Source organism: Falco peregrinus, chromosome 8, assembly GCF_023634155.1.
Source record: "Falco peregrinus isolate bFalPer1 chromosome 8, bFalPer1.pri, whole genome shotgun sequence".
In the NCBI taxonomy this organism is placed as follows: domain Eukaryota; kingdom Metazoa; phylum Chordata; class Aves; order Falconiformes; family Falconidae; genus Falco; species Falco peregrinus.
In genome coordinates, this window is record NC_073728.1 from 26356340 (window position 1) to 26377913 (window position 21574).

General features: G+C 63.6%; 2 protein-coding genes across 2 annotated transcripts; one reads left to right on the forward strand and one right to left on the reverse strand.

Annotated features, from left to right (window-relative positions):
• The first annotated feature begins 8330 nt into the window (after window positions 1-8330).
• On the forward strand, window positions 8331-13723 carry LOC101912381 (sterol 26-hydroxylase, mitochondrial). The gene is made up of 9 exons (XM_055812225.1): window positions 8331-8577; window positions 10665-10855; window positions 11127-11326; window positions 11410-11607; window positions 11746-11906; window positions 12246-12412; window positions 12688-12769; window positions 12858-13058; window positions 13155-13723. Exons 1-9 carry the CDS (start codon window positions 8341-8343, stop codon window positions 13278-13280), a joined length of 1563 nt encoding a protein of 520 aa, XP_055668200.1. The 5' UTR covers window positions 8331-8340; the 3' UTR covers window positions 13281-13723.
• A 100-nt stretch (window positions 13724-13823) lies between these two features.
• Window positions 13824-19095, reverse strand: PRKAG3 (protein kinase AMP-activated non-catalytic subunit gamma 3). The gene is made up of 11 exons (XM_055812244.1): window positions 18989-19095; window positions 18452-18690; window positions 18286-18367; window positions 18141-18199; window positions 17815-17860; window positions 17631-17685; window positions 17414-17540; window positions 17139-17304; window positions 16927-16964; window positions 16551-16697; window positions 13824-16465 (listed from the first exon to the last, which is right to left on the reverse strand). Exons 2-11 carry the CDS (start codon window positions 18575-18577, stop codon window positions 16349-16351), a joined length of 963 nt encoding a protein of 320 aa, XP_055668219.1. The 5' UTR covers window positions 18578-18690; window positions 18989-19095; the 3' UTR covers window positions 13824-16348.
• Window positions 19096-21574: the final 2479 nt, after the last annotated feature.

Genomic DNA, 21574 nt, shown 5'->3' on the forward strand with positions numbered 1-21574 from the left:
GAGCAAGCCCCAGGAGCAAAGAGTGTGGAAAAAGAGTGCAGGGAGAGCCGGCTTGTTTGTAGTGATCTCATCTCAGGTGCAGCCGGGACCCAGGAGGGAGACAGCCCGACAGCCCCCAGCACCAGATCACTGCAGGCAGTAGGAGCTGCCTGGGGCAGGAGGAAGCTGAGGGGCCTGGGAGGAGGTAGTGGTGGTCCACACCAGGGCTGGACGGCTGGGGACAGAAGGAGCTGGTGCCAGTAAGGTGCCACCCCAATTTTGTCCCCCTTGAGCAGCCCCAAGAATAGTTTCCCCGGGCTCAGCCCAGGGCCCTGGGTCTCTGCTTCTTGCACCGCCCGTGACTCACAGCAGAGCTTGGGGATGCAGCTCCCAGCCCTGCAGTATCCAGGCCATGGGGGGTCCTGGTCCATCTCTGCACTCACCTCTGCTGAGCACCCAGCCAGCCCACTGGGTTACCCTGAGACAAATGGAGCCTCTGCCACCAGTGATGGGCAAAGCAAAGCAACCTCGCTGCTGGTGAGCTCACCCCTCCCTCCAGCAGCGATTCAGGCTCTGCCCTGCTTCCTGGGAGGGTACCACCCCCCATCTCCTGTCCATCTCTAGCCCCTGGATTGCCCATCGCTGCTCCTCTTCCCCCCATCACCAGCAGCTTCTCTCCTTAACCCAGGTACGTTCATCCCTTGCTAGCAGCATTTGATGGTGAATGACTCAGGTTTTATCTGTGACTTGACACGATTCTCCTTTCCCTCCTGGGTGCAGGAGGTAAGACACCCACCACCTCCAGAGGTTTCCCACCTGCTCCTTCCCTACCCTCCCACACGGGTACTGGGTTCACAGTCTGCACCCTTGGCATGGTGACTAGGACTGAGCTGTCCTGGCTGCAGCACGGGGACATGGGGACCTTCTCTGAGCTGGGCATTGCATCTGGGCTGCTGCACTACAGTCCCCGGTGCCTTTTGCTTTCACCCACCAGCCTCCATCTTACCTGCCCTACAGGAGCCCCATCACCTCGAATCTAGGGAGAAAGTCAGCAATGGGCAGCTTTTGGAGAGGAGACATCCCTGCCAAGGCTGGGGGCACGCTGACACTGTGCCCAGGGCCCCAGCCCCTGTGGGCAGAGCTCCACGGCAGCTCGCTGCAATGCACAGCTCATCTGCCAGTGTGTTGAAAGTGCCTGTTGTCCCCTCTGTCCCCCCCCGTCCCCCCCCGTGAGCACCCGGCCTCCTCGCAAAGGCAGCGCAAGGCAGGTGAGAAGCCTTTATCTGATTTCCTAAGGGCAGAAAAATCCCTTTGATTTTGCCCCGAAGAGGGGAGCGGGAGGAGGGGGAGCCCTGTCCCGGCGAGCAGGTGCGGCTGGTGCACAGTGACTCGCCTTATCATGTCCCAGCTCTGTGCAAGGCTGGAAGGGGCCAGGGGTGTGTGTGATGCCCCCAGCACGTATATGGGAATGGTTTCCACCACCTGAGTCCTGCTGCAAACCCCCCTTCCCGCCCAAGAGGGGCTGGTGGAGCAGGGTGGGCAAAGATGAGCTCCTTCCCTTGTGCCTGTACCAGCTCCCCTGGTTTGCCCTGTGGATGCACAGGGTTTGCCCCTGCCTCCCAGCTTTTCTCCCAGTTGCATAAAAATCTGCTTTTAGGAAAGAGGAAACTGAGGCACAGAGCTGCTGAGACTTGCTCAAGCATCCAGGGGGTGATTGCCTGCTCCCCCAGCCACAGGATTTTGCTTACCCCCCTTCTGCAACAAGACCCAAAGGGCCACATCCTTCAGGACACAAGGCCACAGTGGCGACACCGAGCCAGGACTATGGGTGACAGGGATGCCACCACCATCACGAAGCAACCTTCTCTGCCGTAGCTGATCCTTTGTCTTTGCCTTCCCTTGCCTTTCGCAGCTCAACTCCCCCCCCCAAGCTTTTGTGTTATTACAAATTATAAAACAATTTTTTCCTGCCGTCCCACATTCTTCTGCCTCCTGCAAGAATTTTAATGTATTTATTTTTGCTATCAGGGGAAAGCGCCGTGTTCCTCGGCCACCCCCGGGCAGCCCTGGCCTTGCTTGGCCACTGATGGAAATTAATGATGGGGGATGCAGGGGGAGAGCAGCAGAGAGGCAGGGGGACGGGTGTCCCCCCAGCCAGCTGTGGTTTCTACAGTGGCAAGGTTTGAGTGCAGAGGATGGAGAACTGGACTGTGGCAGGAAAGGATCATGGGGCAGTGGGGGCTGGACCCCAGGAGATGCTGCTGGCTATGGGCTGGGGAAGGGACAGCTGCTGCGTGGCTGGGCAGGGCCAAGAGTGCTTTGGGGTCCAGCTGCAGGGTGCTGTGATGGGGAATCATGTTCCCATGTAGCAGCACAGCGCTGGGATTCCCTTAGGGAAGAGGACACCTCCCCCAGACACCAACCCATTCTGCCCTGTGCGAGAGCATCCCTAGTGGTCCCCATTCTGCTCCTGGGACAAAGCACCCCCCAAGTGCCCCATCCTGCCTGGGGACACTGCACCCTCTGCCCCTAAGCTGGTGCCTTAGTGCTGGACTGAGCTCCAGTTCTTGCTCCCCACTGCATGGCCCCAAGGGCAGGGATGGGGGTGCCCCACTCCCCCAGCCCCCTGCCCCACAGCCACAAGGCTGTGGGGGCTCTGGCCGCTGGGAGGGAGCGGATGGGGGGAGGAAGGAACAGGCCTTTCCTGCTGTGGGGAAAGCACGACGATTTCCAACCCAAACACCCTGGCGCTCAGCAGCCACATACTTTCCCAGCGTCCCTCCCCTCCTTTATTCCCGAGGACATTGGCGATCAAACCCAGGATGGCCCCATCTCCTGCTCCTGCAGTGAGGTCATCGAGCTGTGTTTGTGACATCCCGGTGTCTCCATGGCAGCGTGCTGTGATGTCATAAGCCCAGGGTTGAGACCTCACGGCAGGAGAAGAATGATCTTATTAAAACAACACGGTCCCCATCCGTGGCCGCTTGCGGCCAGGGGACTCTGATGCAGAGTAACAGCCGGTGGAGGGGCTGGTGGCAGCCAGTGGGACACTGAGGACGGGGCCCACCCTGGGGCTGTGTCACCAGTGGGAGCTGGTGGTGACACAGGGCATGATCCAGTGCCCAAAGCAGAGGGCAGCCCCCAGAGCTGAGCTCCCTGACCAGTCAAACACACAAGCCCCGTGCTGCTGGGGTGACAATGAATCTGGGGACAGCCATGCCAAGGATTATTGCTTGGGGGTCTCCCAGGCTCAGCTGCAGCACTGCCCACCTCTGAGGCCAAGTGTCTGGGGCCTTATCGGGGCACAGAGCCCTTTCATGTCAGGCTGGCGGGCGGCAAGCAGAGCTGATGAGGACCTGTCCCCAGATCAGAGCCGCCCGGTGCTGACAGCGACCACAGGGCCTGTTCTTAAATTAGACAGGTCTCCTGCCTCCCCCCAACTGTCGATCCTGGCCCCTGCTCCGTGGCCGGACACAACCCAGGACATCCCTGCCCGCATTGCTTTGTGTGGCCAGCATGCCCCACACAGACACGTGTGTACATGCATGAACACACATCATACCTACAAGGAGGGCTGTTAGGTGGTTGGGCATCATGCAGGCATCAACAAGCGTGATGGATGGATGGAGGGGTGAACGGGAGGGTGGACAGAGGGATGGGTGGCTAGCTGAATGGGTGGGTGGGTACGTGTGGGGATGGGTGGGAAGAGTGACGCGTGCGTTTGTCAATGGATGGATGGGCGAGTGCACAGTAGGTGGGTGGGGAGATGGCTGTGAGATAGAAGGCTGCATGCAAGTGTGGATGGATGGACGGATGGATGGATGGGAGAAAGCGTGGCCCCAGCCCTCCCTGGTGAGCTTTTGTGGCTGTGGACATTGTTGCTCTTTCCCAACATTCTTAATTTAATGCAGCAGCAGCAAAGGCCCAGCTCTGTCCTGGGACAGTAGGGAACATCCACATCCCAAGGGGTGAAAACTTGCCTTTCTCTCTGGGCAACAACTCCAGGGCCTGACCTTGTGCCGCTGCAGCAGTGCACCCTCGCTGCTAGCGCAGGATCTGCTCTCCACTGCCCAGAGGGGAAACAGGGCAGGGGGGACCGGCCTGCAGTGCAGCAAAGCTGAAACCACCCCTCTCCAGCCAGGCGCGGTGCTGTGGCTCCCTCCAGCTCCCCGCACATCCATCTGTCTGGCCACGGGAAGGGCACACCGTGCTTGGGCTGGGAGTGATGCCGCTGCGAGGGGGTGTCCTTGGGCCCCTGCAGGCTGTAAACATGATGTCATGTGGCCGCATACACAGCCCGCTCTGTGCGCGGGTCCCCGAATGGGCTTCACAAGTTCTGCGTGGGAGGCATCGACCATGGCCCACAGCCAAGGGAACTGGAGTTGAGAGATAAAATCAGTTTGCTTTGGGCTGGAGCAAACAACATCTTGCAGGAGGAGTAACGGACAGGGAGTGCGGCTGGAGGGAGGGGAGGCACCTCCCTGCCTCAGAGGGCTTGGCACGGAGCAGAGGTGATGGAGGATGCCCCAGCAAAGCCCGGTGCTAGTCTCGCAGGTCCCAGGTCGGCTCCCTTTGCGCCTACTTGACTTAGAATAACTCCATAGGCACTTGAAGTCACTAATCAGCTGTGACCACTTGAGAGCAGCCCAGGGCTGCCTCCTGTCTCCCACGATAAGGGGCCGCCAGCTCTGGGCTTGCTCTGGCATCCCGCTCCCACGTCCTCAGGGAAAGGTGTCAGCCCACCGGGGTCCTGTGGGGCACAAAGGGGGAGGGAGCCTGGAGCAGAGCTTGCCACCAGGTGCTGAGTCCCATGTAGTATGTGAGGGGGGGACCATCATGTGCTGGTCAATTTACCTCTTGTTTCAAAAGCTTTGTGCTGTCGCCAAGCCCCGGCCCAGGTCCAAGAGGTCAGACAGAGGGAAATGAGGGGATGGGGACCTTTGAGAGAGGGATAAGAGGATCCCACTTGAACCCTCTATGTGGGAGAAGAGCAGCTATCTCCAGGCCTGGCATCTGTCCCCATCCCTCTGGATCTCCCATGACCCCCTTGTGCAGCCTCACTGGCCCCAGCATGGTTCATGACTCAGGCAGTGACAGTGTGGTGACACACAGCTGGTGTCATGGGCCATCTCCAATTAAATGCTGTGACTATTTACTCTCTGTAGAAAAAGTGTCTCTGGGCCCCCACGCTCAGCCTTCTCACAGCCTAGGTTTTCCTGGGGGTGAGTCAGGGGATGCCCTCCCCTGGGACACCCTGCTTCCCCCCTGCCAGCAGCTGTGGGAGAGCAAATGGGGGTTAGTGGACACAGCCCTGGGAAAAGTTTCCAGCTTGTGGGTGACACTGCACAAGTCACGTAAGGAAGCTGTCCCTCTGTCCCAGCAGCCAGGACTCTCCACGTCGGAGGCAGCACTCCATGAGCAGTGTGTGGTGGATGGGTTGAGGGGCAGAGCAGCTGGGGGTCCCACGGTGCCTGTCTCTGCACCCACAAGTCCCACAGGCCAGGTGAGGTCGGACCTGATGACGTGGCTGTGGGATGAGTGGAGTCATAGCATCTCTGGGGCAGAAGGACACGCAGGATGGGACCTGCCACCCCCAGTTCCTCATTCCCATGCATAAACACAGCAGTTGCTCTCCTGCCTCTGCCCCATTTGTCACCAAGCTGGGGCGAGGGCTGGCCCGGCACTGGGGGACTTCCCAGGAGCTGGCAATGCCCCCGGCTCCCCGCGGCATCCTCCGGCTGCGGATGTGTCATGGCCCAGCCGCTTCCCCTCGGAAGTCCCCGCCGGGCGGCTCGGGGGCGGGGAGGGGGGTGACTCACGCGACCCCCCCCTCCTGCACGGCCACCCCCACGGCCCTAGCGGCCGGCCCCGGCGGAGCCCCCGGCCGGCCCCCTCCGCCGCCCGCGGTCCGAGGGCGGGGAGCACAGCCTAGCGGCGGGAGCTGGAAGGAGCCGGGCTGCCGAGGCAGCGGGGACCGGCCCGTGGACCGCTCCGGTCGGAGCTGGGATGGTAAAGCCTGTCCTTCCATAAAGTCAAGTGCGAGGTGCTACACCCGAGTCGGGGCAACCCCAGCAGCAGTACAGACTGGGGGATGGATGGATGGATGGATGGATGGATGGATGGATGGATGGATGGATGGATGGATGGATGGATGGATGGATGGAGAGCAGCCCTGCATAGAAGGACCCGGGGATACTGGTGGATGAAAGATAGTATATGAGCTGGCAATGTGTGCTTGCAGCCCAGAAAGCCGACTGTATCTGGGATCACAAAACAGCACTGAGGCAAACACGGCCGAGGAGGTGATGCTCCCCCTCCACTCTGCTGTCGTGGGACTCACCTGGAGTACTGCATTCGGCTCTGAGGTCCTCAGTACAAGAGGAGCATGGACTTGTTAAAGCAGGTCCAGAGGAGGGACACAAAAATGACCAGAGGGCTGGAACACCTCTCCCATGAAGAGCTGGGGTTGTTCAACCTGAGAAAAGAAGGCTCAAGGAGCCCTTGTCATAGCCTTCCAGTCTGTAAAGGGGTTTATAAGAAAAATGAAGAGACACTTTAGCAGGGCCTGTGGTTTTTGTAAGGGGCGATGGATTTAAACTGAAAGAGGTGGTGGGGTCCCACCCCTCAGCAAGGGGAACCGCTGCCACAGCATGGCCGGAGAGGCCGAGGGGTGTCCTGCCGCGGGGAGCAAGGGCGCCAGGCGCCCGGGTGCCGGCTGCACAGCCCCCAGCCCGCCTGGGCCTGGGGTCTCCAGCTGCTCGCGGCTCTGGGCCTCGCTGCGGCAGGGACAGCTGCGGAGCTGGCTGGGAGCAGCCATGAGATGGCGGCAGGCGCTCGCGCTTGGCTGTCCCAGCCTGGGGTGCCACGGGTACAGGGGTGCCCGGCCCCTGCACTGCCAGCCCCGGCCCCGCTGGCAGGCACATCGTGCCTGGAGCCCAGCCCGGGACAGCCCCGTGCCACAGTGCGTCAAGGCCAATGGGGACAACAGCCACGCATGGGGCTCTGAGATACCTACCCAGCCTGGGGACAAAACCTCCCTGTCCAGGACATTGAACCCGCCACCCGATACGGGTGGTTAATGATCAGCACTGGGATGTCCCAGCCAGACGCACGGTGCCAGCTGCCCCGGGAGTGGCACCCGGGCAGAACAGTGACCTACCCCATGGCCCCAAGGCCTGGCAGTGCCAGGCTGGACAGAGGGGACATGCCCTGCACCCATGGCCCTGCCCACTGCCACAGCAGAGCCCGGCTTGTGGTCTAGACAGCTTGACTGCACCAGGCTGAGGCAGGAGCTGGTGCCGTGCTCTCCCTGGTGTGAAGACAAACCAAACCTGCCTCCAGGTGGGCTGCCAGCCAGCTGCACTGGGCATGCCAAGGTCTCCCTAGCTGGGCTCCTGGCTGGCAGTGCCCAGAGGAAGTGCTTGAGAGACCCATGGGACAGCTTGGACCCAGCTTCCCAGGGCACCATCCTGTACTGCAGGGGATCAAGGCAAGGACAGGGGTAAGACAGGCAGGGGATGGAGAAAGGGCAGAAGGGCTCCGATCAGGAGGGGCAGCAGCCCTAAAGAGCAGGTCCAGTGGTGAGCCTGGTGCTGCTGTAGGGTGTGCAGTGTTTGGGATGCACTACCCAGTGCCAGAGGGCAATGCCACCGCTGTTCACATGATGCACGGTGCCTGGTGCTGGTGCCTGGTGAGCAGAGCCCAGCACCCGCTGCCCATTTGCAGTGCTTGGCGTGCAGCACCTGATGCTGGTACGGGTGCTGGTGCCACACACTACATTGTGCCCAGGGTGCTGCGGTGCTGCACTACCACACCTTGCCAGCGCCGGCTGCCAGCTGCCGGGTGCACGGTGCCATTGTGCAGTGCACAGTGCATGGCATCCAGTACCTGACACACGGCACTGCGTACTGCTGATGCCAGTTCCAAGTACGTATCACCCGGTGCACGGTGTGTGATGCTGCTGGGCAGGGTCCAGTGTCCAGTACTTGGTGTACGGCATGTGGCGCCTGGTGTGCTGTACCTGGTATCCAGTGTGCCGTAACGGGTACTCGGTACTGCAGCCGGTATCCATGGTCCAGCAGCAGGTGTGCAGCAACTAGCAGAAGGTGCCCGGTACGCGCTGCCCGGTGCCCGGTCCTTGCTGTGCAGCAGCCGGTATCCCGTACCCATTGCGCAGCAGCCGGCACCAGGGCCGGTACCCAGTGCGCAGCACCCGGTGCGCGATGCTCAAGTTGCCGGTGCGCGGTGCCCGGCGCCGGTTGCCCGGTTGCCGCCCCCACACCGCCCCCCGCGCCGCCCCCGGTGCCGCCCCCCACCGCCCCCGGTGGCTCCCCGCCCCGTCCCGTGCGCTGCCGACGGAGCATGGCGGGCCCGAGCGGCGGGGCCCGGCGGCCGCTGCTGCCGCTGCTGCTGCGCCCCCGCCCGCCGCCGCCGCCGCGCAGCACCCCGGGGCTGCCGCGCAGGACCGGGGGCTCAGCGGCGGCGGCGGCGGGACCGGCGCGGCTGAAGGGACCGGAGGAGCTACCGGGGCCGGGGCTGCTCCGGACTTTCGTCTGGCTCTTCCTGCGGGGCTACCTGCTGCACACGCACCGGCTCCAGGTGCGCCGGGGCAGCCCGGCCCGGGGGCTGCGGGGGGAGGGGGAGCGCGGGGGCCCTGCACGGGTGCGTGGGGGTAGGGGGGCTCCCGGGTGGGCTGCAGGGAGGGTGCTGTGCGCGGGGGCGGGGGGCTTTGCGAGAAGGGGGAGTGGGTGCTTGCCGGGGGCAGGGTGAGATGGGCTCCGGGGTGGGGGAGCAGCCTACGAGTGATAGCGGGGAGCTGAGCGGGGGCGGCAGGCCAGGGGAGAAGAGGGGCTGGGTGGTGGGGAGCACCCCTGCACCGTGGGGTGATGCTGGGGCCAGCAGTGGAACAGGGTGGCCCCAGGAGGGTCCTGCCAGCCCAGGGCTGCTCCACCATCACTAAGCTGGCCACTTCACCATCCCTAAGCTGGCCAGGCAGCCGAGGGCGGAGGTTCAGAGGCAGCTCATGGGGCCCTGGCATCCCCGAGCAGCCCTGGCTGCCCTGGCTGTGACAAGCTGGAGGGGCCATGGCTTGGGGGGCAGGCAGCCAGCAGATGTTTGGGCAGATGGTACCCAGGCAGGCAGGGGAGGAACAGGCAGAGGTGTTTGTTTTCTTCTGTCAACATTTCTTCATACATCGGATGAAGCAAGAAACGGGCTTGGCTGGCTGTGAGCCAGGCAGCATCTTCCAGCACCCTGGAGCTCTGACCGGCCGGAGGAGCATGCAGGATGAGGCCTCCCCAGCACCGCAGAGCACCAGGCACTGCTGTTTGGAGAAGGGGCTGAGGGCAGCGGGGTCCCAAGGAGCGGACACGGGAGCTTCCTGCTGCTCCCTGCTGCCCTTGGGGCCCTGAGCACAGCCCAGCTTTGCGGACAGATGCCTGCATGTTCTGGAGGTGCCTTTCCCCAGGTCCCGGCAGCTCTGGCTTCTCTCAGCCCTGCTCTCCAAGGCCTGTGCCGTGTCGGGTCCCGGCTGCTAGCAGATGCTGGTGGGCAGGCTTCAACCTGAGCCATGGCTGCCCGCGGCCCCACACAGCATGTTCGCCCGGCGAGCTGCCTGCGGCACCGGGGCAGCCATCCCTCCCCCTCTTCCTGCCACCATGCGCGAGGAACATCTCCCCGCGGTGACGAATCCAGCTGAATCCGGGCGCAGGCTGCGATGCAGTCAGTCACCAAGGGAGATTGTACCACGTGCATCCCCGTAGCCGCGGGGAATGGGGACCAGGGCTTCCCTGCTTGGTCCCCCACAGCTCCCCAGGCTTGGCCCCGCTCTGCAGGGGCTCTGGCAGTGCCGGGTAGGATGGACAGCAGCCCTTAGACATGGCCCTGTGCAGATCCGCTTGCAAAAGGGTGCCCAGCTGCACCTGAGGCGTACGCTTGGGGGTCACAGTGCTCCCCAGTGGGGAGGCAGGCATGGCTCTCTTGGGTGCAGCCAAGGAGGGGGAAGATGCAGCTGGCAGAGCCCAGAGCAGGTCTGATGCTGGTGGATGTCCCCTAACTGGCTTGTGAGCCTGTGGCCCCAGGGCCATGCCCCGGGGGTGGTAGCCTGCCCTTGGAGCAGCCCAGTCCTGCCCCAGCCTGACACTGCCCTCCCACTGCTGATCATTAACCACCTTTATCAGGTGGCGGGTTCAGGGACGCATGCAGGTACTCTTGTCCCTGGGTTGATCAGAGCTGGGGCTATGCTGGAAGCAGCAGGGCTTGGACCTGCTGACAGCGACTGCAACAGCCTTGCATCTCAGCAAAGCCCTGTGCCTGGAAGTTGCCCCTGTCCCTGCTGTCCCCTCTTGCTGTCGCTTCCCCAGAAGACCTGCCAGACCCTCTGTGCATCTCTGGGGTGGGTGAGGGATGTGTCAGCCTGTGCCAGGGGTCGGTGCCTAGTGTGCATAGTGCTGGCAGAGGACATGTGCCTGGAGACACCAGCTCAAGCCATCTGCAAAGCTCTTCAAGGATGGTGCCAGCTTGGGGGCTCAGAGGCGGGTGCTTGGGCCCAGTTGGCGCTGAGGGGTCCCTAGGGTAGGTGCAGAGCATGCTGGACACATGCAGGGCAGCACTGGGGCAGGGAGAGGTGATCAAGCCCCAGTGCTGGCCCTGTCCCATTCACCCTGCTGTGCTCTGGTGCATCACAGCTGATGTCCCGGCGCATTTATGGCCCTATATGGAGGTCAACCTTCGGGCATTACGAGAACATCAACATTGGGAGCCCAGTGGTGCTGGAGCAGCTGCTACGGCAGGAGGGCAAGTACCCCATGCGGAGCGACATGGCCCTGTGGAAGGAGCACCGGGACACGCGGCGCCTGCCCTATGGACCCTTCACCGAGTGAGTCCTGCCCGGGCTGCGCTCTGCAGGGCAGCAGGTGGCTCCTGTCCCTTCCTCAGGTGTAGGGCCCAGGTGGCAGCTCGCATTGCTCCCTCTCCTGCAAGCAGCATGTGCTCCCCCAAGCAGAAGGGCATGGCCATGGTGGGTGGAAAGACCTCCGGGGTGGTTTCAGCCTGGCATTAGGAGGATGCACCCGGGGACTGGGAAACTGCTGCCAGCCACTGCCCTCTGCCCGACTGTGCCCCCAGCACTGAGCCCCATCCTCACACAGGGAAGGGGAGCGCTGGTACCGCTTGCGCCAGGTCCTCAACAAGCGGCTGCTGAAGCCCTCGGAGGCCGTGCTGTATGCGGATGCCATCGGGGAGGTGGTGTCGGACCTGATGGTGCGGCTGCGGGCTGAGCGGAGCCTCAGCCCCTCCGGGGTGCTGGTGGGGGACGTGGCCAACCTGCTGTACCGCTTTGCCCTGGAAGGTAGGGGGGTCCTCCCCCTCACCCCTGCCCTGCCTCGCTCTTCCCATCCCCACGGGTGTCTGGATGCAGCCTGTCTTCCACAGGGATCTCCTACATCCTCTTTGAGACCCGCATTGGGTGCCTGAAGCAGCAGGTCCCAGCTGAGACCCAGCGCTTCATTGACTCCATCAACCTCATGTTCAAGAACTCCATCTTTGCCACCGTACTGCCCCGATGGAGCCGCAAGGTGCTGCCCTTCTGGGACCGCTACCTGGACAGCTGGGACACCATCTTTGCCTTCGGTGAGCAGTGATGATGGGGGCCCAGCACAGTGGGATCAGACTCCCTAAGGACCTTCAAAAGTGGGGCAGTCAACAGCCATGAGTCCTTTTGGCCACCCTCGCTCCATTAGCGCTGGGTCCTGCTATCTGTCCCTGCAGGCAAGAACCTGATTGACCGAAAGATGGAGGAGCTGGAGGGGCAGGTGGAGCGAGGCAAGGAGGTGTCTGGCTACCTGAGCTACCTGTTGGCCAGCGGCAGGCTCAGCCTGGACGAGGTCTATGGCAGCGTGGCTGAGCTGCTGCTGGCTGGCGTGGACACGGTGAGGGCCAGGCATCTACTGCCAGGCGATCTTCACTGAGCTCTGTGCCAGGGTGAGCCATGGGGCTCAGCCGTGCTCCCCAGCCCCTGCGAGCTCTGGGCTGGTGGCTGGGGAGCTGGTGCCCCACAGGGGCAAACCCTCAGGGACTGGTCAATACAGACCCTGTCCTCTGTTGTGCTCCCTGCCTCAGTTTCCTCTGTGCTCACTGCCCCTCACCCCTGGCTTCCTTGAGCACCAAAGCAGGAGCTGTGTGGTGCCACACTGGTGCCACGCTTGGCACAAGGCTCCTCGGGTGCCAGCCCCATCTCCCTCACTCCCCTTGGTGCTCCACTCCTCCAGACTTCCAACACACTGTCCTGGGCCCTGTACCACCTCTCTCGGGACCCGGGCATCCAGGAGACCCTGTACCAGGAGCTGAAAGCCGTCGTGCCTGCTGACCGGTTTCCTGGTGCTGAGGATATCCCCAAGATGCCGATGCTTCGGGCTGTTATCAAGGAGACACTGAGGTACAGCCTAGCCTTGCCCCTGCCCCAGGGTCCTGGTCACTGACCCCTTCCCCAGGGGCAGTCCTTTCTCCCCCACTCTTCAGAGATGCACCAGCCAAGCAGAGTGCAGGGCTGGATTTCAGTCCCTCGGGGCCACATCCATCCACCTGCTCCCTGGGGAGAGAGACAGAGCTGCTGAGCAGCGGGAGATGCTCCTCCTTGTCCTGCCTGTGGTCCTCTCCCTCTGGGGTCCCCAAATGGGTCCTGCTTCCCCACTCACTCTCCCCATATCCCAGGGTCTACCCCGTGGTGCCCACCAATGCCAGGGTCTTCTATGAGAAGGACATTGTCATCGGAGACTACCTCTTCCCCAAAAACGTGAGTGGGGACCGTGATGTGGGGACCCCTTCTGTGCTCAGTGGGGGCCAGACGGGGGTCATTAATTCCCTCGCTTCTTGCCCTGCAGACCCTCTTCGTCCTGGCACACTACGCAATGTCCCACGACGAGACCTACTTCCCTGAGCCTGAGCGGTTCCTGCCCCAGCGCTGGCTCCGGGGCCACGGCTCCCCCCACCACCCCTTCAGCTCCATCCCCTTTGGCTATGGGGTCCGCGCTTGCGTCGGCCGCCGCATCGCCGAGCTGGAGATGCACCTGGCCCTCGCTAGGGTGAGTAGGGGCCCCCCACCCTGGGTAACTCGCCACAAGCTGGGATGGGGGCCCTGCAGAGTCCTCGAGGCACTGCCACCCTGCTTCTCCCCACAGATCATCCAGGCATTCGAGGTGCGGCCAGACCCCCGCGGTGTGGAGGTGACATCTGTGTCCCGCATCGTCCTGGTGGCCGACAAGCCCATCAACCTGGAGTTCATTGCTCGCCCAGGGGCCCCTTGAACGCGTGTTCACCCCCCCACCCTAGGTGCCAAGTGGGGACCCTTGCTGCCCCATGAGGAGGGGCAGGAAGGCAAACCCACCCCAGCACCCATCCCCTGCCCAGCCTGGGCCAGGGGGCTTCCAGCCCCACTGTGGGGAAGTGTGGGGGGATGAGGGATGCCCCCAAATTGCCCCTGGGGCACTAGTATCTCCCTACCCCAAATCAGCAGGAGGCTTGGGGAACTGCTGTGCCTTTCACACATCACGAGGGGTTGTGTCCCCCCATCCCGTGCCCACTTGGGCTGTGTCAGGAACCTGGGACCTGTGCTGGGGCGGGGGGGAGGTGGGGAGGGGGCTTGCAGCCGTTCTGTGTCTCCTTCGTCCTGTTCTTGTGTAGCTGCGTGTGGATCTGTGCCTGGAGCCAGGACATCTGGGTCCTCTCTGAACAGCTGACCTTGGCCTCAGCCATTTCTCTGTGCCTCAGTTTCCCCCTGCCTCCCAGGGGCAGGTCAAGCGCTGTCCGGGGTTTGGGGTTTGCGCCTCGTCCCGAGGGGGGGAGCCAGCACTGGTCCCAGGCTAGCAGAGCAGTAGCACAGCATGTCCCTGTGATGGGGAAGGGGCCTGTCACCACCCAGCTCTGGTATCGTGTGCCCTGGCAGGGCCAGCCAGCGCAGGAGGGGTGTTCAGCACCCGGGACCTTTCGCTATCAGCCGTTATTTCGCCAAGATGCTGATACGGGGTCATGGGAATGGGGACAGGACTCACTCCCAGGGAAGCAGGCAGGGGAGGATCAGCTCAGCTCCCCCTGTGCCCAGGCAGGGACATGAGGCTGATACCCAGGGCCATTGCAAGGGCTCAGACCCAGGCTCCTGGAAGGCTGGGGTGTGGGGCACCCTAAGAGTGAACCCCCTTCACCTTCCTGCTGCTTGGGGATCCTAGCTGGGCTGCAGTAAGCAGCAGGCAGAAACCTGGCTGGCACCAAGGCTGCCATCCCTGGGGTGTCCCCGAGGGGACCTGCACACTAGTGCCATAGTGGCGCTACTGAGGCTACATGCCCCACGTCCCCATCCCCCTGACTCTACCCACATGGGTTGAGGTGCCACCCTGTGCCCATGGCATGTGCCATGCCTCACTGGCATCCCACGCTGGCTCCCCCAGCCCTGCCAAGCCACCGGCACCCCCTCTCCAGCCCAGGTCTCTCCAGAGGAGCCATGCCCAGCTGCACCCCAGAAATGCAAGGCACGGTTCCTGGAACAGGCTGCTTTGTTACAACAAGGCTGAACAGACCAGCAAATAAATAAATACACCCCACCCACCCCGAAATGTGCACAGGGTCCCCGTGCAAGTGCCCGTCCTGGCGCCAGCCCCGGTGCAGGCTGCGCCTTTGCCAGGAACCTCCAGCCCCGTGTGACCTGACAATAAACAAGCCCGTGTGTGCAGCTGAGCCTATGCTACCGGCACCAGGCACCGCTGGCAGAACCATGCTCGCTGGGTGGGGAGCCACGGCCAAAGCCCTCAAATGTGGCAGCAGGATGGGAACGGGGTGGCCGAGTCCCCTGGGCTGTGTGGGTCTCGGTGTCCACCTGCGGGCATGGCACAATACCCATCGAACATAACTGTGCTTGCTGATGGGAGGCACTGCCAGGCCCCCTTTTCCCTGCTCCCTGCTTCCCCGTAGCCAGCAGCACCTGGCCCTGGACTCAAGACGAGCCCCAGGACTGGGTTGGGCAGGCAGGTCCTCCTCATGGAGAGCTTCCAGGGCCCAAACATCCTTCCACGGCTCCAGGGCCACGCAAGATGCCCCTGAGTCTCATGAGATGGCGGGACTTCCCTGGTGTCTTCAGAGCAAGGATTGGTCAATGCCTGCAGGATGAGAGAGTGTGCAAGGCCATAACTCCCTGGCAGGGACAGGTGCTGGGCTGGGCACCCGGTGGCGTGGCCCTCTGATCTGCTCCCGCAGACAGTGGGGTCTCACCTCTATCCCTGGCTTGGATGCCAGCCCTGGGGTAGGGGTGGAAGGGACTGTCCTGGAGTGGGACATCTGGATGGCCACCCCATAGGCCAGGGATGAGCTGAGCTAAGGCACCGTGATGGGGAAGGGAGGGGGTAGCTGTCCCATGTCTGGTGTGGTTAACACACACACCATGCCCAGTACCCTTCTGTGTGGAGGAACTGGGCACTGCTGGGGTAACTGGTGGGCATGGGGCTGTCCCAAGCCCATTCCCTAACACCACCCCAAAAAAACATTTGGGAAGCAGCTGGGCACTGGGGCCAGCTCCACCCTTCCCAGTTCACCCCTAAATGGGTGCCACAGTGGATGCCAGTGCTGTGCCACCCGTTGCCAGTCAGGACTCACCAGGCAGTGGGAGAGCAGAGCCAGATGCAGGCAGCCGGGCAGTGTGGTCCCGGTGCAGCCCAGGAGTGAGTCCCGTCCCTGGAGCAAGCAGTTTTGGGGCTGCAGCGGGTAGAGGGGCTGGAGGGCTCTGCCACCCATGGCCTGTGCATCAGCCATGGTGTGCACGGGGCTAGTGGTGGCCAGCATATCCAGGGCGTGTGAGTGCAGGTCTGTCCCTTCTTTGTCCCCTGAGAATGGTACTGAAGGGGCTTCAGGTCTCAGGGGGGGCTTTGAGGTAATGTCAAAAAAGGGCTTTTATCTTGGGGTGCGTCACACCCCAAAACATCTCATCCAGCCCAAAGCCCAGAGACCTGCAAAATGTGCATCCCATGCACTGCCTGGATGGAGATGTGGGGGTGTCTCTGTGGCAGGTGCCCCCATTCTTCCTCACAGATGCCAGGGATCAGGACCCCAGAAGGGGTCCCCTGTGATTTTTGTGTCCCCTGGGACAAACAGCATCCAGGTCCTGCTGTCCCCACCTGGGCACGCAGCACTGCCAGTCCCCAGCCCCATCCTCATTTGTCCTCCATGGCCAGTTTGGCTGTGGTGGAGGCAGGTGGACAGAGCAGGAAGGTCATAAAGTGCAGGTGACCCAGCAGTGGGGAGGGAACAGGCACACAGTGACAGGGGACAGCGCCTACCTGAAGTGGAGAGAAATGGAGGGTGCAAGTGGAGAAAGATGGAGCGTCGCGGGCTAAGAGTTAAGAGCATCGATACCTGCGGGAGTGAGTACAAGGGCCTGGAGGATGTCGGAGAGGGAGATGATGCCCCGTGGGTACTGGTTCTCATCCACCAGAACCAGACGATGGACCTGTGGGGTGCAGGCAGAGCATCACAGGCAGGTTGGCCAGCAGGCGGAGGGGCTGGCGTGGGCACGAGGCACCCCAGCCGCTCACCTGCTCCTTGGCGATGCGGTCAATGATGTCCTCCATGGTTTCATGTGGGTAGCAGGTGATGACACCCTCCAAGCAGATGCTGCGTTGCTGCAATGCCTCCCGCACACTGATGTCCAGGTTGTTGTAGGTCTTCTGAGCTGCCAGGTGCTGTGGGAGAGGAGTCTGCTCAGTGCCTCAGCGTGTCCTCACACCCTGTTATGCTGGCACAGCAGGGGACACCAAGTCCCGGGGATGCACAGGGCAGATCTGCACTGGGATGTGCATGTCACTGCACATGGGGTGGATTTACACAGGTACAGGCAGGTGTGAGCACCCCACCAGTGGCATGCAAGGGGCCAAACTCACACCCGGGCATGCAAGCACACAGGGTACTCACAATGACATCAAACCGGGAGTAGAGGCCTACCACCTTCCCTGCAAGGAGAGACAGTACAGGGGCTGGGGAGGGGGCCCTGGCGACCACACACCATGCTCTCCCTGCACCCCAAGGGGCAGCCCACAGGTCAGGAGGGGGGTTTTGTGTGTAGATGAGGCCAGAGCCACTGGCTGAGGGAGATGGCGGGGGTCGCTGGTTCCCTCCCCAGGTACCGGCATCATTGATGACGGGCAGGGCAGAGACACGGCGGTCCACGAAGATCTCCAGGGCAGTGTAGATGGGGGCGGTCTCGGGCACGACAGCCACATCACGGAAGGTGCCGATGCACAGCTCCTGCACCGTTTTCTTCAGGAAGCGTGGCTTGGGAATGGTGGAGCCCTGTGGTGGGGCAGGACAGGGCTGGGCTGGCACCTGCACACACCCCAACACCCTTGCTTGTGCCCCTGCACACTCGCCATGTGTGTGCACACGCAGCCCCAGCACTCACAAAAATGTGGAGGAACTTGAGGATGCGCTTGTGGGTCAGGATGTGCAGGACATTGCCCGAGATGGGCTCGATGACGGGCAGGCGGTGGATCTTGTGCTTGATCAGGGAGTAGACAGCATCGAAGAGGCTGCAGGTGACGGGGACACCGTGGGGGGATAGGGCTGCATCCCGGTGCCCCCCCGCAGGGTGTGCTCTCCCTCAGTGGGCAGGTGCTCACCTATTACTCGGGGAGATGTAGACCAGTGGCTTGAAGGAGCCCTGCAGGTACAACTCTGCCAAGGGAGAAAGGTAGGAGAAGGGGTCCCCCAGCCCACTCCTGCAGCCCCACACCCCCAGAGCCCACCTCCATGCCCTCCACGACATCCCCAGTCCAGCCACCCCCATTGCCCGCCACTTTTTACCTCTCCAGGTCTCAATCTTGTGCTCCTCCACCTCGTAGATCTGAACCTGGGGGCAGTGAAATTACATGGTCATGGTGGCCCCACAGGGGACTGAGGGGACTTCTGGGGCACTATCCTCTTCCCCAGACATCCCACCTCAGCCACCACCCTAAGCACAGGGATCATATCTTGGGTGCCAGGCAGAGGGGCACCAAGAGGACACTGGGCTGGCCCAGAGCATCCCCTGGTCATGGTCTAGTGATGAAGGGGGGACTAGGAGAGGTGGGGACAGCCCTTCCCTGCCCCGTGCCTGCCTCTACCCACTGTGCCCTCCCTGCTGCACTCACCAGGGGCGAACGGTAGTAGCGGTGGAGGATGTTGATGAAGTCAGTGATGGTGAGCATCCCTGCGGAGACACGTGGGGCTGGCAGCACTGCCCGCACCCTCACTGCCAGGCAGGATAAGGGGCCAGGCAGTGCTCCTGGCACTCACCCACAAAGCTCTGTGTCTTGCTGTCCCAGAGTGGGGCAGCACGCACTCCGTTGGCCACCAGTGCCAAGAAGGCTTTCTTGATCTGCTGGCAGAATGGGGAGGGTGTCAGAGGGTCCTCTATCCCACTCCTCCCCTGTCCGTCCCCACAAATCCTCAGCTTTGTCACCTCCAGGGAGACATCAAAGACGACAAGCTTGCAGCTGGTGGGGATGGCATCGTAGCAGCAGTGGCTCCTCATGAAGTGCATGTAGACTTCGGCATCGGGGCTCTGAAACTCACTCTCTGGACTCATCCCCAGCACCTCATTGCCCAGTGTGAAGGTGACGGGTCTTGGGCTCCTTCTCCTGTCCTCTTCCTTCTCTTCTTCCTCCCCCTCCTTCCTGGGGCACAGGGCCTCCAGGCACCCTGCAGGCAAACCCGCCCCAGCCCTGGGCCGGTGAGCTGAGCTGCTGGGTCTCAGCCCCCTCTGCCCTGGGGGGGAGCGGGAAGATGCTGTGGGAAGGGATGCTCCCCACAAACCCCCCTCTTTTCCACACTCCGCAGGGAGCAGCACACAGCGCTGCAGCTCTCCAGCCTGGGGAGCACTGGGAGTTGCTGGGAAGAGCTGAACGGAGCAAAAGGGGGTATGGGCAGGGTGCATGAGTGAGCCTGCCCCCTCGCCCCCCCCCCCCCCCCCCAAGCCTTGGCCCTGCCTCCTACCCACCTTCATCCTCAGGGCAGGCAGCAGCGTCCAGCAGCGCCACCTGAGGGGGCACACAGCGAGGGGGAGGGTCGGCAGAGCCAGCCCTGTCTCTCCCCCACCCACGGCTTCTGCCTGCATCCACCGGCTGCCCCGAGCCGCCCGGCCCCCCCAAGCCGAGCAGAGGCGACAGTCCTTTCAGGGTGGGGATGCGGCTGGGCTTAGCCTCCAGCCCCCCCGGGGAGCCCCGTGCCCGCCCAGGACCCCCAGAGCCTGCAGTGGCTCCAGCCCGGGACGCCCAGCTTGTCGCCCTGCGCGGGGGTTGGGGGATGCGGGGGACACCGGGGTTCAGTGGGTCAGGGCAGGGGTCAGGACCCCCCGGCGCCTCCCTCTGCCGTGGGAGCCCGGCGCGTCCCGCAGCCGCTCCGCGCCCATCCTCTCCCTCTCCCAAGCCCAAGGTGTAAATTCCGGTCCTGCTTCCTCCCGTTGCCGGGAGCCCCCGCCAGCCCCACCTGCCCCCCGGGACCCGGTCCGCCCCGGGACACCCCGCAGTAACTCGGGGAGCAGCCCCAGGCGGGCGGGAGGCGAGCACGGCCCGGTCGGCCCCATGCCCCCGGTCCCCGGGAGACCCTGCCGTAATGCGGCGGCACGTGCGGCGGGCCCGGCAAGTCCGGGCCACCAGCCCGGGCCACCAGCCCGCCGCCAGAGCCGGTGTTTACGAGCCACCCTACAATACCAAAGGCGCAGGCACGGCTCCCGCAGGCAGCCCCGGGAAGGAAGCGACCCTGCACCAACGCCCCCAGCCCTTCCCAGGGGACTGGGGGCAGCCGAGGCAGGCGGGCTGGCCGGGCTGCGCTCCGCGTCCTTGTCCCCACGGCTGCCCCGGCCGCGGGAAGGGACTGCCAGTCCCTCGCGTCCACCCCACCCCGGAGGTGGCCTGTCCCCAAGCGGGGGGCTGTCGGGCCGGCCCCCCGCCCGTCACGGCCGTACCTGGGACGCAGCGGGGCCCGGGGAGCCGCTCCATGCTGACTGCGGGGCAGCGCTGCTATTCTGGGCCCGCGGCTGGTGGGGGCCTGGCAGATAGGGTGTCACCGAGCAATGCCAGCCATTGCCCCCGCACACCCAGCCGCGGGGGGGGGGACACCGCCACAGCCGGGCAGCGCCTGCAGCCACGGCGTCACCCCGCCGCGGCGGCCGGGAGGGGGTGGCCGTGGCCCCGGGGACAGCGCCGGGCCTGGTGGCCTCGAGGGATGGGAGCGATGGAGAGATGGCTGGGAGCAGAAAACCCGTCGCCCCGCTCCACCGACCCCTCATGTCCTCCCGGAGCGGTGCTCGGCTCCTGCCAGGTATGCGGCCCTGCCTGCCCAGTGCCACCCCAGCCGTCCTGCAGCAGGAGCCGGGGAGCAGGGGGGGCACAGCATCCCCCCGCTCCACCGGGGATGCTGGGGGAGGGCTGCATCCAGCCGCGGATCCAGCTGGATCCCTCTGACCCCGACGCTGCCCTGGCCCTGCCTGGCCCTGCCCGGGGTCCCACCGCGGCTCAGCCGTGCCCGGCCACCCCAGGCCTCACGGGCTGGGCAGCCCGCGCCTGCTGGGGAACCAACTTCCTCGCCCACAGGGCCACCCAGTCTTGCCGCCCTCCGCTCATTCCCAGCTCCATTTCTATTTCAGGAAGATTCAAAATAACCCCTTGGCTGGCTGCCGGGCCAGCCCGGGAGCAGCCGTGGGACGAGCAGACTGGTGGCTGCCCAGCCACGGGTTCAAAGTGGCTCTAGCTGACTCCCCTGGGACAGCTGGACCCCAGCCCATGGTGGGGTGCAAGGAGCGAAGCCCCTGTCCCCTGGTGCTACCCCAAGGCAGGCAGGAAAAGGAGGGAAGGAGCAGGTGGCTTGCTGCTGGGGACAAGCCAGCAAGGGTGGGGTGACACAAGGACACAGTGGCTACCCAGATCCTGGGTGGCCCCAGCCACACAGTGGTGCAAGGGGGCTGGATGGGCCCAAGCCCTTACAGCTGCGTTGAGCTGGGCAGCCTGCTCCAGCCTGGCCACGGCCGGGTGCTGGCAGCAGGCAAGGCAGCAGGCATCTCCACTTTCGGAGGCTATTTTCAGGTGCTGGAGAGAAGCCGAGGAGCGATGAGATTGTCACCAAGGAGACCGGAAGAAACAGGGCCCAGCTCCGGGCAGCTGGGGCTGTGGGGAGGAAGGGTTTTCTGCAAGCCCCACGACCCACACAGAGGGCTCAGCACCTCAAGCATCCCACTCAAGTGCCCAGCATGCCCCTGCCATGCTTGGGGGGACATAACCCAAAATGGGCAGGGGACAGCTCAGGGGACCAACCCTTCCCTTCCCCCTGCTGCAAGGCTAGCAATCTGCGGGAGAGCCCCCAGGACATACAGCCACACTGGGAGCCTGCTGCCCCCACACAGGAGGGCACATTTACCTGCTCTGGGGCAGCAAGAACAGCCCCCAGCTCTGCGAAGGACAGGAAAACAGAATGGCAGGGTGGTGGCACCAACCCTTCCTGTACCGGAGCCCAGCAAAGCATGTGGAGAGCCAAGGCGCACTGCAGACCCAAACAGGTCAGGGAAATAGAGGCAGATGGAAGCCAGAAG